This window comes from Mustelus asterias, chromosome 14 (genome assembly GCF_964213995.1).
Source record: "Mustelus asterias chromosome 14, sMusAst1.hap1.1, whole genome shotgun sequence".
NCBI classification, from domain to species: Eukaryota; Metazoa; Chordata; class Chondrichthyes; order Carcharhiniformes; family Triakidae; genus Mustelus; species Mustelus asterias.
The window spans coordinates 81,714,894-81,734,124 of NC_135814.1; the positions used below are offsets into that span (position 1 = coordinate 81,714,894).

At 45.5% G+C, this 19,231-nt stretch overlaps 1 protein-coding gene across 1 annotated transcript in view; it reads right to left on the reverse strand.

Annotated features, from left to right (window-relative positions):
• Positions 1-19,231, reverse strand: part of unc80 (unc-80 homolog (C. elegans)) — a 505,340-nt gene that overhangs the window by 478,893 nt on the left and 7,216 nt on the right. Inside the window, exons 2-3 of the mRNA XM_078227718.1 lie at positions 4,095-4,143; positions 1,496-1,652 (exon numbers count right to left, since the gene is read on the reverse strand). Coding sequence (XP_078083844.1) covers positions 1,496-1,652; positions 4,095-4,143 — 206 coding nt within the window. The remainder of the gene's footprint in view (positions 1-1,495; positions 1,653-4,094; positions 4,144-19,231) is intronic.

Genomic DNA, 19,231 nt, shown 5'->3' on the forward strand with positions numbered 1-19,231 from the left:
GGGGGGGATCTTATAGAGACCTATAAGATAATGAAGGGGCTGGATAGGGTGGAGGTGGAGAGATTCTTTCCACTTAGAAAGGAAGCTAGAACTAGAGGGCAGAGCCTCAAAATAAAGGGGGGTCACTTTAGGACAGAGTTGAGGAGGAACTTCTTCTCTCAGAGGGTGGTGAATCTCTGGAATTCTCTGCCCACTGAAGTGGTGGAGGCTACCTCGTTGAATATATTTAAATCACGGATAGATGGATTCCTGATCGGTAAGGGAATTAGGGGTTATAAGGATCAGGCGGGCAAGTGGAACTGATCCACTTCAGATCAGCCATGATCTTATGAATGGCGGGGCAGGCTCGAGGGGCTAGATGGCCTACTCCTGCTCCTATTTCTTATGTTCTTATGTTCTAACCAACTTTTTTTCTGAATTTTTATTGCTCAGGAATTACTTTGAAGTTTGTCCTCCTTTCCCCCCAAAAAACTGAAACATTGAAAACAATTTCAAAGCAATTAAAATGGATATGCTATTAACTTAGACGGTATATTTGTGACCTTGTTTTATAAGCTCAGCAAAGTTTATCAATACGTTCAGCAGAAGGCACTGCCCACCATATCTCCCTGCACTGCTACAGTATAGAAATACCCAAGTTATCATAAAATATATGACTTGTATATGATAATTATCACTTAAAAATTATTGCCTAAATTAACATAGAAACCCTACAGTGCAGAAGGAGGCCATTCGGCCCATCGAGTCTGCACCGACCACAATCCCACCCAGGCCCTACCCCCACATATTTACCCGCTAATCCCTCTAACCTACGCATGTCTGGGGCAATTTTAACCTGGCCAATCAACCTAACCCGCACATCTTTGGACTGTGGGAGGAAACCGGAGCACCCGGAGGAAACCCACGCAGACACGAGGAGAATGTGCAAACTCCACACAGACAGTGACCCGAGCCGGGAATCGAACCTGGGACCCTGGAGCTGTGAAGCAGCAGTGCTAACCACTGTGCTACCGTGCCGCCCGGTTGATTTATTCACAGAAAAAAATCTGCATGAACTTGCATCTTTTATTTCAGTACTTGGAAATGCTAATATAATTAGATAGGCGGCATGTTGGCACAGTGGTTAGCACTGCTGCCTCACAGTGCCAGGGACCTGGGTTCAATTCCGGCCTCAGGTGACTGTCTGTGTGGAGTTTGCACGTTCTCCCCGTGTCTGTGTGGGTTTCCTCCGGGTGCTGTGGTTTCCTCCCACACTCCAAAGATGTGCAGATTAGGTTGATTGGCCATGGAAAATTGTCCCTTAGAGTCAGGGGGACTAGCAGGGTAGATGATTCTATGAAATGTGCATTTAGAACAAATTAAATTTTAACTGAAGATGCTTTAAAAAAAAATCACCACAAAACAAATATCCAAAATGCTTCCAAGATGTGGAAAACACAATATTGTTTATCTTCCAGAAAAAATAATAGGTAGAGGGGAATGCATAAGCACTCACCAAGCTTATTCCGGTTTGACAGTAGCGTAGCTGTGCAATGGAGTACATGTGGTAAGGCAGCCTGTATGAGTTCCCAACGTGTGATACTCTGGATGGCCTCGGAGAGTGCAGGTGAGAGACCATGTAACTTGCACTCCACTAAAACACGTTCAAAAGACTAGAAACCAAGAAAACACAGTTAAAATAAATTAATGCAATCCCTCCATAATTGGTATTAATTTCATTTCACTTTACATATGCTTTGAGGTAAGTGTTCCTGTAACCCTGCTTAGTATTGCACATATTTCCTGCTAAGAGCTTGTAGGAGATAGGATGAACATTTTGTGAGTGTGGTGCAGATGAAGACTTGTGTCTATTTTTTGGTTGCTTTTCATTACATAAGAAAAACACATCATCATCAAAAATGGTAGTTATAGGCTAAAGTTCATGAGTGCTGATGTCAGGGAATTCCAGGATTTTGGCCCAGCAATAGCAAAGAAACCGTGCTTTATATCCAAGTTGGGCTAGCATGTGATTTGGATGGAACTTCATGTAATAGTGGTTCCATGATATTACTCCTTTTGTAATTCTTGGTGTTGGAGTTATGCTGCTGGTAGATTCTAGAAAAATAATCTTTCAGAGTTGTTGAAGTAGATCCTGCCAGTAGAAATGACAGTGGCTACTGTGGACTGTTGATGATGAAGGCAATTATTGAGTTCAGTAGCAAGGATATCTTATAAATAAGGTGTATTATTATGTCCAGAATTGGGTCTTTAATTTATAGGAAAATGAAGGGTTTATGTAACCTGTCTGAAGTCTGCCTAAAAACAGGCCTAGGTTACATGGCAGTTAAAGGGTTGTTTTGCTGGAAAGGTGTAGGGTGTTGACACTTGGAGATAATGGAAGCAGTTTTTATGCTTTTTAATGATTATACTGCTTGTCTTCAAAGTGTGGAGATGCCGGCGTTGGACTGGGGTAAACACAGTAAGAGTTTTAATAACACCAGGTTAAAGTCCAACAGGTTTATTTGGTAGCAAATGCCATTAGCTTTCGGAGCGCTGCTCCTTCGTCAGATGGAGTGGAAATCTGCTCTCAAACAGGGCACAGAGACACAAAATCAAGCTACAGAATACTGATTAGAATGCGAATCTCTACAGCCAACCAGGTCTTAAAGATACAGACAGTGTGAGTGGAGGGAGCATTAAGCACAGGTTAAAGAGATGTGTATTGTCTCCAGACAGGACAGCCAGTGAGATTCTGCAAGTCCAGGAGGCAAGCTGTGGGGGTTACTGACAGTGTGGCATAAACCCAACATCCCGGTTTAGGTTGTCCTCATGTGTGCGGAACTTGGCTATGAGTTTCTGCTCAGCGACTCTGCGCTGTCGTGTGCTGTGAAGGCCGCCTTGGAGAACGCTTACCCGAAGATCAGAGGCTGAATGCCCGCGACCGCTGAAGTGGGGAGCACTTCAGCAGTCTGGAGACAATACACATCTCTTTAACCTGTGCTTAATGCTCCCTCCACTCACATTGTCTGTATCTTTAAGACCTGGTTGGCTGTAGAGATTCGCATTCTAATCAGTATTCTGTAACTTGATTTTGTGTCTCTGTGCCCTGTTTGAGAGCAGATTTCCATCTGATGAAGGAGCAGTGCTCCGAAAGCTAATGGCATTTGCTACCAAATAAACCTGTTGGACTTTAACCTGGTGTTGTTAAAACTCTTACTGTGTCTTCAAAGTGCCAGGAAGGTTGGGTTATAAACAAATATGTTTTAAGGTTCACCGTGCAGGTATGTAGGTGGGAGCTTTGGCTTAGATTGAAATTGGGCTAGAAGACTCACCCAGCTTGTGCTGGAGGGAGAATGGCCAGGAAAACCCCTCACTGTGAAAGACCATTCTCAGGTTACAAGTTACCAGGCTGGGAAAGGAAAGGAATGGAAGTAAAAGAATCACTTTAGATTGGGTCCAGGAAAATCAAATTACAACTTAAGGGACAGTATACCTTTGAAATGATATCTTTGATTGTATCAAAAGTAAAAGGGAAAAGTTCTATTATGTAGTTTAAAGTATATAAAATAGTACTTTGTCAAATTGCTTTTCGTCTTTTTGTTACAATAAAGTCTTAAACTGTGAAATCTAGTTGAGTCATCCCTTCAGCTATCAACTGGGAGTTCAAGTACTTTTTTTCAAAGTTATCAGTCTCTACTGGGATACTAACAGGTCATGATGTGGAGATGCCGGCATTGGACTGGGGTAAGCACAGTAAGAAGTCTCACAACACCAGGTTAAAGTCCAACAGGTTTATTTAGAATGCATTCTAATTAGTATTCTGTAACTTGATTTCTGTGTCTGTGCACTGTTGGAGAACAGATATCCACCCCATCTGACGAAGGAGCTGTGCTCTGAAAGCTTATGGTATTTGCTACCAAATAAACCTGTTGGACTTTAACCTGGTGTTGTGAGACTTCTTACTATACTAACAGGTGCCAGTCATGAGATAATGACATTTAATAGCACCGCAATAAAAACAAATGTTTACTGACATTCGTATCAGGTTTCAGAAATGCTTCATTGTTACCTTAGTGACCATAATGTACATTCAATATTAAAATAAGATAACATACCACACAGGAGGCTTCATACTGTTTGCCCAGCTTTGGTCTTAGGAAAGCACTGAAGGTAAAGAAAAGTACTGTTTCAACTGCAATATCATTTTCTTATGAATATCTTATGGACCAAGAACATGACAGTTGATTATAAATCTCTATTTCTGTTTATCACCATATATCTAGCTGCAGCAAAATTATATTAAACATGAACAATGTAATGGGAAAGATCATTTCGAATTAAATGACCAAAGACTCTGGCTTGAATGAGTGATCCCATAAATGAAGAAACTAATTGAACTAAAGCATATAGCTTTAGTTCAACTGCAACAAAAGAATGAGTAAATATTAACATATCTTAATATATATCTGCAGATATTAATTTAGCTCTCTCAAAGCAACAAGGTAAGTAATTCTTACCATCCTTGTACTTAAGCAAACATATATTCAACAGATCAGGAAAAAAGACAGGAAAACAAAGAAATGAAAATATTAATCATAAGTTTCTTGGTTAAGATAGTCGTGCTCTTCAATCGCAAAATCCCAGGTCCAGTCGCAGCTGTTTTTCTTTTTAAATATATATCTACTAGAGATTTTCCATTTTACAAATAATGCAACACACCCTCAAAACTGGTACAGTACAGCGTGCTCATTTCTCCATATATAAATTTAGAAAAGACAGGAGGAAACCAGTGTGTTCAATATACCCAGTGCTTCCACATATACAAAATAAATAGAGGACAAGTGACAGGATGGGAGAAAAAAGGATAAAGGCATGGAAACATGGCAAAGTGGTGTACACCATTGCATAGAACATATTAAAGGCATAGCCTATAGAAAACCTTGTAGGAGTAAGCCAGACATTATGGAATCTGCATGTTTGAGAAGGTATAGGGACCCTATGCCTTCCAGAACAGATTAGGAATTCCATTGGGATACATTCCATAAGAATTTATGCCAACTTTGAAGAGGAGACCTATCGCTAATCCAGAAGCAAAGGATATTCTTCTGTGCTGCAAGATTTTAAAATCAGGCGCGAGGCTGATCATGCTGGAAATCCAGGGCTGGTAAGATCGCGAGAGGCAACAAACCGGGTGCAAATCCGATTTTTCACCTCCATGAGATCTTACTAGCTTATTGTACAGCATTTTCTCATTGGCATCAATTATCTTTTTGTCTGGCAGCCCCAGAAACAAGTACAAAGGATCAAACTCTAAGGCTGTATCAAATATCTTCTCAAGCTTTTTAACTATGCCCAAACAGTAGGTTTTAATTTTGACACGGGACCAAACATAATGCAGCCGATCTTACCGGTTCATCAGACCAGTTGATGGGCGGGGCGAGCTGGTAAGATCTCATGGAGGCAAAAAATCGGATTTGCACCCGGTTTGTTGCCTCTCGCGATCTTACCAGCCTTGGATTTCCAGCATGATCAGCCTTGCACATGATTTTAATATCTAAAGCAATTTAAATGTTTATTTAAATATTATTAGTGACGCAATTGTCCAGGCTCACTTTCCTTAGCGGCCTCGCTGGTGAAGGTCCTCACCGAATCTGGAAGGAGTCATAATAACAAGGGATAGAGTCCGGATTTTACATTAAACGGCAGTTTGCTATTCCAAATTATTGCCTTCCCGAGTTCACAAAAGCCATGGCTGTAGCTGGAATGTTGAACATCTTTATAGAGGTGGGTGGCACGGTAGCACAGTGGTTAGCACTGCTGCTTCACAGCTCCAGGGACCTGGGTTCGATTCCCGGCTTGGGTCACTGTCTGTGTGGAGGTTTGCACATTCTCCTCGTGTCTGCGTGGGTTTCCTCCGGGTGCTCTGGTTTCCTCCCACAGTCCAAAGATGTGCGGGTTAGGTTGATTGGCCATGCTAAAATTGCCCTTAGTGTCCTGGGATGCGTAGGTTAGAGGGATTAGTGGGTAAAGATGTAGGGATATGGGGGTAGGGCCTGGGTGGGATTGTGGTCAGCACAGACTCGATGGGCCAAATGGCCTCTTTCTGTGCTGTAGGGTTTCTAAGGTGTTGAATGTCACCTCTATGTAGCAGGATACAGTTGGGCATATTGCACTCCAATGGCCTTCTATCATCTTCTAATTTTATCAAAGCCCTTGTATCTCTGTTGTGTCGCCACAGAGAAATCTTGAAAGAAAGAGACCTTTGCTCCATCATACAGCAAGGCCCAATTATGTCTAGCTGCCTCCAATACTCTGGTGATCTTTGAAGTCATGAAAATGCATAATTACAGGCCGGTCTTGTTGATTGTCTCTAGGCTTCAGAGACAGGATAAGATGTGCCCTTTTTAATGCACCTAGCATTCGTTTCTAAATTAAGGAAATGTGGCAGCCAGCTCTTGAGTGGGGAATGAAACCACAGAATGTAAATCAGTGCCTCACCTGATGAAGGGGCAGTGCTCCGAAAGCTTGTGCTATCAAATAAACCTGTTGGACTTTAACCTGGTGTTGTGAGACTACTTACTGTTCCTTGACAGTGACAGGAGTTGTCTGGCACCCAGCATTTTTCTGCCCATGCCCATCAGAATTTTCCTGCAAACTAACCCATCAAAGTCCTTCTCTGAGTCTTCTGCAGCAAAACTCATCTGCAACCCTGCCTTCTGCTGAACTGGCAAACAATCCATCCTTTTCCTGACAACTGCAGCCCACTGTAGGATTAAAGCCACACTCAGATCAGTATGAAATTATTGAATCTAACAGCAGGCTTGAAGGGCCAAATGGCTTATTCCTCCTTCTATTTTTATGATCTTGTGATGACTCATGCCTGTTTAACTCAACATGTGCTGATCCCAAAGTTATACTTGCCTCAAAGACCTATGCAGTGTCGGTATCTGAACTGGTGACAAAGTAAGAGAGCCACTTTGTTGTGTCACACTCTCTCCCATGGTGTCTCTTCTCATGTCCACTTCCTTGAGTAGGGACTCCAGTGCCAAGTTCATCATGGTGGAACCCACTCTCTCTGTCCTGATGTGTTACTTACCATGTTTTAAATTCCATCAACTTTATTCACTGCAGCTTCCCTTGAAGAAAGAGTCTGTTTAAAAGACGAGCAAGTTGGTGACACTATCAGCAAAATGCTGATCAGCCCCCTGTTAAATAGAGGCAGCCAGCAGTGTGAAGAGGCAGCCAGAGGCATAGAGGATGCTCAGCCCTGTGCTACAATCATGGTAATGAGGTGGGAGCAGCACATTTGCCTGCTGCGCAACTCCAACTTTAAACTTTAAACCAACAGAATTGGCACAGGTAAAGCACAAATTGTGATCCCATGCCCCAAAATAGGATGAATTCTTAGTCCTACGACAGTCCTTAAGGCACATTGGTTCTAGACAACACTTTTAAAACACTGCAGATCTAGCACCAATGTGCATAAAAGACAATTGGTCTTCAACTTATACACTGCTCTCACTTTCCTGACTTTCAGAGACAGTATTAAAACTGATCAGTTTCACAAGTGTACAATTCCCAAAATGAATTTAATTGGCATAGAGAATTGGACCCACCTGCATGGACATAATCCTCATAGTTTCAAATCTGAAATATCTGACAAAGATTGTCTGTTGAGTAATAATTTAGATTATAAAGTAAAATTAGAGAAACATGTATATTTACTGAATATTTCCAAATAAAAACCTGGTTATGTTATACTTATAAGTAGATTTTTGCAAACCATTGAGATGTATGCATCAGTGTGACCAATAGCTAACCAGCATTAAAGCAATATGTCAATACAATACAGAATATTTTGCAGTAATTCTCAGTCTCTGCAGAATATATTTTGATCTTATTTTGTTTGAGATGTCGTTGGGGCTTTCACCAGTGGCACAATGAAAAAGCGTATCAGTCTGGCAAGGTCAAAGAAAGGAAATTATTTTCGAGTAAGAATCCACATTCCTACGAATAATAGTATTAAATCATCTTTCTTAGAGATGATTCATCCAAATAGTTTTCACCCAAATATAATTCCACTAAAAAGGTCACATGGGTTTAAATCCTGACCAAAGAAATTCGGTATTAAAGGCTGAGTCCTAAATTGATGTCTAAGATGCAGTATAAATATATGTGCTATTCAGACACAACAAATTCCACACAACGGGCCCGATTTTACCATTTTCATTCTAAGTGCTGAATCTGGGCGTAATTCAGATCCGACTTGGAAACCTGTTCTCAGGCACCCCCATACGCACGTAGCCTGAAAAAAAAATCGCGGGTCTGAATTGCGCTGTGGGCGGGGCCTTTCACGCCCGAAACAATCGGAGCTCTGAACTGTGCATGCGCAGTTAGAAAAAAAATTGAAAATCGCTGTCACATCGCTCCCGGGCCGCAAAACGCGGATAAAGCGGCCCAGGAGTGAAAAGCAGGAGCGATGGCCCCCACGGACATCGCCCCACCCCCACAACATAACTGTCCCACTTATCCATCCAACCTCCCACTACCCAGACCAATCGCGATCCTCTGCCCCACTTCCCCCCCACCGATCGCTCACAGAGTGGCAGCGGACCCCCCTTCCCCTCCGCCGTCCCCCCCCCCTACCCCCACCAGAGATCCATCTGACCTCCCTCCTCCCTCTCCTCCACCAGAAAATGATCGCCCCCCCTCCGCCCCCCCCAAGAATGATCGGGCCTCCCTCCTCCCTCTCCCCCCTCCCCCCCACCAAGCAGACAATGATCTGGCCTCCCTCTGCCCTTCCCCCCGCACCAAAGAATGATCTGACCTGCCTCCTCCTCCTCCCCCCCCCCACCAGACAACAATCTGGCCTCCCACCTTCCCCACCAGAGATACATCTGACCCTCCTTCCTCCCCCCCACCAGAGAACGATCGGGTCTCCCTCCGCCCCCTCCCCCCCCCCCCTCACCAGAGAATGATCTGGTCCACCTCCCCGCGCCCCCCCCCAACACCGATCTGAGTCAGAGAGCCGTTGGAAGCTCTGAACTTACCTCTTCAGCAGCTGGAGCGCCCGAAACAGACCTTTGCCGAGCATGTCTGTTTCGCGCCCAATCTGGATGGGCGAATGCGATGGTAAAAGGGGGAAATGCTGATAAAGTTGGGCAGGCAGTTCATTAATTCAATTTAAATGCATGCAAATACATTCAAATCGTCGTTGCGCTCATTTCGGGCGCGAATCGGATAGCGGCCATTTTCGGGCCTTGGTAAAGTGGACATCTGCGCGGATGCGGGCGTGGATCATGTTAATGGCCTCACGCCCGACTTTACCACGTTTTCGTGCCCGAAAACGGACACGACGCAATGGTAAAATCGGGCCCAGTATATAGCAAATCCACCACTAATATTTTAATCCAAAACAGCAAGACTAACCATTAGATTAATATAGAAACACCAATTCTCCTCTCCTTGATTCATACAAATACATAACAGTTTAATTTTGAAATACAGGAAGATCAAAAACAACGTGTGGAATTTTTTTCATGTTTTGACGAAGTGATGTTTTGGGCAAGAAAAGCGATGAGTAACACGCCAACAATGTTGGCTAGTTTTTGGTGCCATACTTTTAGGCACTTTGAAACAAAAACATTCTGCACGAGTTTGACGCCACGCCTGTGGCGGGCTGACTCTGATTCACCCGCCTCGCCATTAACCGAGCACTTCAATCTGGGGGCGCGATCCACTTAAATGCCTTCCCAGAACTTGTTCGAAATCCAGTCAAGAAGATGGCTGCTAGAAAGGCTGCCCCAAGGTTCCCTAAGGGAGCCTCAACAGAATGCTGGATGTCGGTGGAGGAGAGGTGGGCCATCCTGTACCCTCAACTGGTGCGAAGGCCCTCCAACAAGGTGACCAACCCCACATGGGAGGCAGTGGCAGTGTTGGTAAGCAGCAACTCCCTGCACAAGAGGATAGGCAATCAGTGCAGGAAGAAGATGAATGACCGCCTCCATTCAGCCAGGGTAATTTGTTTCATTTGTCAACATTAACCCACTCTCACACCCGTTACACGTCCACTGGGAGCTAACTCACCGCCACTTCACGTGGCTCCACCACTTGCCCTCCCACGCACTTCCTCATCTCCCCTGTTTCTCCTCTCATCAGATCCCAGATCCCACTCACATGCCAGACATCCTTTCCATCTGACCCAGCACAGTCTCCCCATCTGTCTCCTCGCAGGACAAAGTGGCTTACAACAAAAAAGAGAGCAGGCAGGCGAAGAATACTCAAACTAAAAATCCTCTTGCCTTTCGAGCTTGCCGGCGAAGATGTGGACCGCTTCTGCATTGAGAGCGAGTAGCCTGCAAGAGAGAAAAAAAGGACCTACAACACAATCATCCATCTAGCCAGCCTCATGTGAGTTCTCTCTCTCCCATCCTTATTTCCCTGCCATGCACTAATGCCATCTCCCAACCCTTGCGGAAAATCAGTGGAGTAGGCCAGTCTATCCACAAATGCGGCATTGGAGGCCAGCCAGGAGAGCAGTGATAACTTTTCAGATTTCCCCATAGAAGAGACGTCACAGCTGTCTTCCGCACACTGCACCAGTGCAGAGACTCACATCTCTGGGTCACTAACTGATGAGCACCTTAGTTCTGATGATCCACAGCAGGCAGAGGCAGGTACATCCCACGGTCTGGCACTCAGAGTGAAATAACTTCTGACAGGCCGGTGTCCCTTCACCAAAACTTATATATTTACAATGGTTTGCAATACTCAGGCAGGTGCTTCCCAGTACCCCGAGTCCCAGTGACCTGGATACTCCATATTAAATGTCTCTGTAGAGCTCCCTAATTGGAGACCCTTAACAGGCCTCAATAAGGGACATCTTTTGTTGTCCAACCAAATAAACAAAATCAAATTAACTTAGGGACAACTCAAAAGGGGCAGTGCCCTAAAAGGAGTAGAACCGCCCAGAACAAAAGACAAAGCGGAAAGGAAACTTAAAACATCAAATTAAAATGTGATTAAAGAGGTCAATAATACATCCCAGTCTCTGTGGTGCCCAATGGGCATGGAAGGCCTCAAGAAGGGAGTTCATATTTCAGCAGGTCGAACTCATGGACCTTGTTGAAGTCATTACACAGAGGACTGCTGGAGGCCAGGACTCTGCTGAACCCCAGTCAGATGACATGCCTCTGGATTTGGTTATCCCTCAGCTGTTGGAGCCACAAAGGAAAAGTCAGAAACATCAAGAAGGGACGTCAGCTTCATTCCTCAGATTGCAAGGCTGACTGGAGGAGTCCCATCGCCTTCTGGCTGAGGGGACCATATCAACACTCCAAAGCAACCAGGCCAACACTGCGAGGGTGGCAGCTGTAGTGCAGACATTGGTGCAGTAAATTCATTCCACAGAGGATGATATTCATTATATGGTTCAGACCATGAACTCAATGGTTCAGGGCATTAACAGCATGGTATAGGCACTTGTGGGCATTCACAAGTGCCAGCGGCAGAAGGAAGCCGGGTTTATTTTGCCCCTCTACCTCAAGGAGGGACCCAGGGACTCACAAGCATCCATGGAGAGGAGGATCAGCCGGTTATAGCCTTGGGGGGGGGGGGGGGGGGGCTTCCACCCAGGAGGTATCCAGCCCATCTGACGCCCCTTTTCTTGTGACCATCACAGCTCCAGCCCCACAGACCGAACTAAGTGGAACCATCATACGCATACATTCTGCAAGAAAACCAGGGCAGCTCATTGGCTGCCACAGAGAATGCAAGGTCATCTCAGACAACTGGGCATGGCAGACAGCAGGCTTCCTCCACCTCAACTGTGGACCTGGGGACACACCAAGATACAGCTGCAGGGTTAGGAAGGTAAAGAAGTTATAGTTGCACAGCGTGGGCAAGGGGGTGGTTAATCACTTGTACATAGCGAGCACTTATGTAAGTATGTGAACATCTCTAATGTATTAAATCCAAGTTCTTGCTCTACCTTAGTGCCTCCCTGCTATAATTTGATTGCTCCGTAACTTACCGCATATACAGAGACAGGCACCTGGGTTCAATTCCGACCTCAGGTGACTGTCTATGTGGAGTTCGCACATTCTCCCCGTGTCTGCGTGAGTTTCCTCCGGGTGGTCCAGTTTCCTCCCACAGTCTAAAGATTGCAGATTAGCTGGATTGGCCTTGCCCCTTAATGTTAGGGGGATTAGGAGGGTAAATATATGGGGTTACGGGGATAGAACCTGGGTAGAACTGTTGTCGGTGCAGGCTCAATGGGCCAAATGGTCCCCTTCTGCACTTTAGATTCTATATTCATCCATCTAACACATGAAGGCTGGATGCTAACGAACAGCGCCATTTCTACCTCACATCTGGGAGGATGTCAGCTCATTGGCTGCCATTCCCTCACATTGACAGGATACAGTCATAGCATTTTCCACGGGCAACGAGGATCCCCTCCCCTCCCCCCCACCCCACGCCACAATGGTCAAGCCTACTGCTCAACCCAGTCATTTGGGAAAGTCTGATCTCAGCACAAGGAACACAGTGGCTATATACTTGTGAGAGTTGTTCCTCTGGCACCAGTGACACAGGTCCTCAGGGGCATTCTAACTGTCTGCACCAGGAGAGATGACTCTGTCCATGGACCATTGCCTGATATTGCCCTGGCCACTGAGTTCAGGCTATCAGAGCCTCCCGAACTCTCCTCCCCATTTAGGCCCTGACGGTCTTCCCCCTGCCCTCTCCAGGGGTTGCCCCTCAGCGCCATCCTCGTTCGAGGTGTGCAACTCATCCATCTCCTCTTCTGTCAGCTCCTCACTCTATTGCAGCACTAGGCTGCCTTCAGCCAGACAAGAGTCAGATATTTGCAGTCATTCTTTGAGGACCATGCTCTGTCTTCACTGCAAATCATCATCCTCTTGCATTGTGTGGACCATGGGTAACAGCATCCTTCCCATGACACAACCAATTTCAGGATTGTGTTCGCACTGCCATCAATCAGTGAGGAAGGGCCATTTCCCATGATGGGACTTCCATGCTCACCCTAGTCCTGGTCATCCATCAAGCAAACGGCCATCATCCCTAGCTTTCCTCCACATTTAGGCCCTCACCCTCACCAGATGGCCTTTCTCTGCCTCCTCCAGCGTTCCCCCTCAGCACCCTCTCATCAGAGGAGATGTGCCACTCATCCATCTTCTTTTCTGCCAGCTCCTTGCTCCATTGCAGTGCTAGGTTGTGGAGGCCACAGCACACAACAGCGATGCGTCGAAAGCTTCTGGGCGCTATATTGGGGGTTCCAGCTGACCGATCCAGGCACAGGAACTGCATCTTCAGGATCCCAATTGTCTGTTCAACCAATGTACAAGTAGCAGAATGAGTTTCACTGTAACAGGTCTCTGCTGCACTGGCGTTTACACAGGAATCATCAGCCAGGTCCCCAAGTGTCCCCAAGGGGCCAACTCTGTCGCCGATGAGCTCCCTCAAATACCCTTGGTATCTGAGAGCATACAGGATGTAACTGTCATGGATGTTACATGGGAACCAAGCACATGGCACATGGGAGGCTCTGTGGCACAATGGTTAGCACTGCTGCATCACAGCGCCAGAGACCTGGGTTCAATTCCAGCCTTGAGTGACTGTCCATGTGGAGTTTGCAAGTTCTCCCCATGTCTGTGTGGGTTTCCTCTGGGTGCCCTGGTTTCCTCCTACAGTGCAAAGAACTGCTGGTAAGGTGGATTGGCCATGCTAAATTGATCCTTAGTGTCCAAAGATGTGTAGGTTAGGTGGATTAGCCATGGTAAATGCGTGAGGTGACAGTGATAGGGCAGAGGGGAGGGCCTGGGTGGGATACTCTTTCGGAGAGTTGGTGCAGACTCAATGAGTCAAATGGCCTCTTTCTGCACTGTAGGGATACTATGGTTCGACCCCTACAGAATGTGCTTGGCATGGTCACAGGCGATCTGAACATTCAGGGAGTGGAAGCCCTTGCGACTCAAGAGTCATAGATTCATGGAGGGGACTCCGTGGCGCATTCAATCAATAGCTCTGTGCACTTGTGGGAAGCCAGATATCTGAGCAAACCCCATGGCTCTTACATCCTGGCTTGTCAGATCCCTGTCAAAATTGATATAATGAAGCACCCTAGTGAAGAGCGCATCTATGACCTCCCTGATACACTTATGTGGAAGGCCAGGGAGATGTCACAAAGGTCACTGTGGAGCACTTAAAGAAGCCACTAGCATGTAAATTTAGGGTGGTTGTGACCTTCAGGGTGTCAGGCAATGGGTGGTCTCCAAGTCTATGTGACACTGTGGAAGGGGATTCCTAACCAGCTAATAAGATTTATAGGCAGAATGCAGACTTTCAGAGGACAAGAAATCAGTAAGGAGTTAAATGATTCTTAAGACAAGCTTACACAAACAATTTTGCACATATGTGAATGCAGTATGTGAATCAAAACAAGTAGTTATGATTTCAAAACATATATACTGATATTTTAATGTATTTCAAATGCATTGTTCACTTTGGTCAAGCTCAGTTACCGAAAGGCATGGTGGTAAAAGTCATTAGTTTAAAGCCAAAGGTCTGGGAACCTATTAGTCATGATGTGGAGATGCCGGCATTGGACTAGGGTAAACACAGTAAGAAGTTTAACAACACCAGGCTAAAGTCCAACAGGTTTATTTGGTAGCAAAAGCCACACTAACCTATTAGTCAACAGCAGTCCTATCAGGAGGATTCCACAAGGGAACATATGTTGCAACTTTAATGAATAGATGCATTCACTGCCCAGCCACAAGGATAGATATGCCCCTGGACGCAGGGACACATGTCTATTCAACTTGGCAGTGAGCCGGTGGGAACGTCCACTTTGACATGACGGTAGCAGGGAACAGGGATGTAGTTAGTGCCAAGAGGAGAGATTACGTCTGGACTGAGAAGGATGAATAAAATATCACCATGCTATTAAGTATCATATGGTTGGCTGAGGTACTTGACAGAGATTTATATTGATGTACCATTGTTAAATGAAATTGATTTTCAGCTAATGAAAGGTGCAATTATTGATTAGAAAAAACTATAATTGATTTGTTTTGACTCTGCACTTCAAATCTTTCAGAGAGATTCTGTTGCTTTGTTCCAGAGCTATTTAACCCTTTGTGAGACTCTGGTTAGCTGTACTTTTATATTGTCTTGTTCTATGTTTTATGTTTAATCAATTTTGTTACGTCTTTTGCACAGAGATATTTGCCTTGTGAGTTTTGAATTGTCTTAGTTTAAGATGCAATTGGCCACCTTTTAAAATTTCCCCACAACAGATGCCAACTCTTGAAGAACCTGGCAATGGTGAGCGACTGTGTCCCTGGACATTAGGAGTTTCCTCCTGCACTGGTTCTCACTCATCTCCAAGAACGTCAGCCAATTATGTCATCTCCGAGTGGTCACTCTCTGTAGCCCAGCCACCAGTAGCTGAGCAGGCCCTACCATTTCTTCCTCCTCAGGATCCTGCCTCCAGGGAGTCACACGTTGATGCTGGTGTCAACTCTTTTGCCTCACGGTGAGAAGGATTACTACCAACTCTACTGGCTCCAATTGTGCATCTCCCTACTAACTTAAGAGAATAAGTGAACATTGAGGAGTCCTGTCCAGGCCTGAACTATTGCCCAGCCAATCCTGAGACCATCCTTCTGATGGTCAGTGACTGCTGTGTAGCCATCACACCGAGCTCTGATCCCTTACAATCTCCCACACTGGCCAAGACCCTCCATGGGCCTCTCCCCACACAGCAGAACAGATGGGCATGTACTTTGGAAACTCTCTTGAGGCTTCAGGTCTCATGAAAAGCCAGTGCATCAGGCTCATGGGTGAACTGAAAGCCCTTGTGCGAGGGGAATGTCCTGTGAGGATGTGACTACAACAACCCATGTTGAAACATTTGGCTCTAGTCTCAGCTGCAGTACATCTGCTTGCCTTCTCAGCGAATGCTGAAGGCAAGCCTTGGAGTTTATTCAATGGGGAGCTTATCATGCAAAGGGTTAACTCGTGAGTAGATATCAATCACTAACATACATCAGAATTAAGTGGGTGGGCATAATTGGCTCATCTGTCAAAGCTAAGATATGTTAATAGTTGGGTTCCTCATATGGTAAGCATGGACTGCCATATGAAACTCATTGGTGTCAGGGGTCCACATCAAAGTTAATAGGGTCGGATTACATCACTGGCATCCACCTACATCATACGCACCCCCCCCCCCCCCCCCCAACCAAATAATTGTCAACACCCACGCACCCATCTCAGTGCCTGGGCCATTAAAGATGGACACAGTAAGAGTTTTAACAACACCAGGTTAAAGTCCTAACCTGGTGTTGTTAAAACTCTTACTGTGTTCACCCCAGTCCAACGCCGGCATCTCCACACCATTAAAGATGGCACAGGCCTTTCAGCTGTGGTTTCCAGCCTCAGGGTGGGTGAGCTTAATAGTGGTTTTGTTGCCGTCTTGTCACTAAACCCACCTCACTCCCCATCAGGGCGGCATGGTGGCACAGTGGTTAGCATTGCTGCCTCACAATGCCAGGGAGCTGGCTTCAATTCCCAGCTGGGATCACTGTCTGTGTGGAGTTTGCATGTTCTCCCCGTGTCTGTGTGGGTTTCCTCCGGATGCTCCGGTTTCCTCCCACAGTCCAAAGATGTGCAGGTTAGGTGAATTGGCCATGTTAAATTCTTCCTGAGTGTACCTGAACAGGCGCTGGAGTGTGGCGACTAGGGGATTTTCACAGTAACTTCATTGCAGTGTGAATGTAAGCCTACTTGTGACTAATAAATAAACTTTAACTTTTCAGAGTCATGCCAAGGGTAGCCCTTCTCACAATCGCCCCCCAACCTCACTCATGAGCATTGTCCTTTGCTCCCTGTGCCAATTCCAGCAACCTTCATCTCTCCGCCAGATTGGTATTCCTTCTCTGCCTCTCTGGCCTCCATACCCCCTGGTGCCCCACTCTGGGACTGATCGATCTCTTCAGCTTCCAGTACACCCTGTGCCCCACTCTGCGGCTGAACTCTCTGGCCTCCACAACATCCAATGGCCTGCTCTGGGACTGACCTCTTTGGCCTCCAATAAACCCAGTGTCCTGCTCTAGGGTTGACCTCTTTGAATTCCACTACACCCGCCTTCCCCCTCCCACCCCCTCCAGAGCTCTCCAGTCTGGTGCCCCCTCTCCCCATGGGCTCTGTGGTGGATTGTGGTGATCTGAGTGCTTGCCTCCAATCTCCCCCTCGAAAGTAAGGTTGCCAGGTTCACATTTTTGAAAACCAGTTGTAAACCCCGCTGGTGTGGGAAGTTGCAGAGAGGGGGGTGGTTAGTGGAGACTGCCTGCCACTGATATGATAATGAATTCAAATGAGATCCCTGACATTCCCAAGTGTGAACTGTGTTACATCACTGGTGGGGGCTTAGGACGATAGCATCGCGAGATCTCGTTTTTGACCACTCGTAAGATTTTGCACCCATGGTGTCGTTTGCATCTGAAAAAATCCCAGCCAATGTTCTTTCAATTCACTTCACATTCACCTAATGGCTATTTTTAATGGTCCTAGAGGCTGATTTACTTAATGGGCAGGATGAAGAGCTTGCAGCAGAGCTACTCTAATGAACTGGTCTTCCAAAGTCTGAGTTCACCTTAATGGTCAAATCATTTTAGCCTTTGCATTTTAACCTTTGCAACAATTGGCAGTCCATATCTGGCTTTTCAACCACAGCAGGTATCACTCCCATCTGTGATCCAGCTTTTTCTTACCCAGGGTAAAATGTAGCCCTGAAAAAGGTAATTTCTCGATTACTCCTACCACCACTTCCCCACTTTTCACCAGACTCTCCAACCTTACCTTACATAATGGAACACTAATCTTTTTAATATTAAGTTCACGTATTTCCACCTTTTCTGGCAATACTCCTTCCAAAATACATATCTCGGGCGGCACGGTAGCACAGTGGTTAGCACTGCTGCTTCACAGCTCCAGGGACCTGGGTTCGATTCCCGGCTTGGGTCAATGTCTGTGTGGAGTTTGCACATTCTCCTCGTGTCTGTGTGGGTTTCCTCCGGGTGCTCCGGTTTCCTCCCACAGTCCAAAGATTTGCGGGTTAGGTTGATTGGTATGCTAAAATTGCACCTTAGTGTCCTGGGATGTGTAGATTAGAGGGATTAGCGGGTAAAATATGTAGGGATATGGGGGTGGGTCCTGGGTGGGATTGTGGTTGGTGCAGACGTGATGGGCCGAATGGCCTCTTTCTGTACTGTAGGGTTTCTATGATTCTATGATCTCCTCATCTCTCACCATTAAAGATTGGCTTGATCATGTAGCCCTTAAAATTTTAATTTTTAAACCTACTCATCCTCCTGGTACACGAGTAAACCTTACCCAAATGAATAAATTATTTAAAGAGATCCGCCAATTGCTTATCAACCAGCCCCTGAACAGGTTGCACATTCTTTTTCATGTCTTTAGCTTCAACCATGGTTTCCTTTGTCACTTACCAAACCCCACAGGCTTATCCTGGTTGACCACATCTGTCTTTCCAGTGCATTTCTTAAGCCACCAACACTGCAACTTCATGTGCTTGACTTTATCACAATGAAAACATCTAAGGTTTCTTATTTCTCTTCCACCCTCATAGGTTTCCCTTTTAACCTGAGGTAAACCATCTTTACTATCTCCAATGAGATCTCCTTTGCTTTGAACAGCTGAGAATTTCTCTTTTCCCCGGTTTCTATCATTCACAGATTGAAATTAATGTTGAAACCCAAATTTATGAACCAATTCAAAACCATCTGCCATTTTGCTGCTCCTCTCGCAGTTTTAAACTTTTACATTTGTACCATTTCAGCTTAAAGTTTTCTTTCCAATTCCTGAAGTTCTTTCTCTCTTTTGCTTTTAATTACAAATTTCAAACTGTCTCAATTCTTCTTCTTTTTCTTCTACAAGGGCTATTTTCTTTCCTTTTCCCTTGCCATTGCCTCTACTTCAAGCTGTTTAATCTGTAATTGAATTTTAGTCATTTCCAATTATTCAGACTGTGTTCACGGCAAATATAAATGCTGAGCTATTGCTGTAATTATCTCTACCTTTCTCACCCTCTGACGTACAGTGAACCGTAATTTGTTTGCCAAATCCAAAAGCTTTGTTTTAACCACTTTTTGTAAGCCACTCTGAGTGACCTCTTCCAAAGTCAGGAAATTTTAGCCACTGAAAG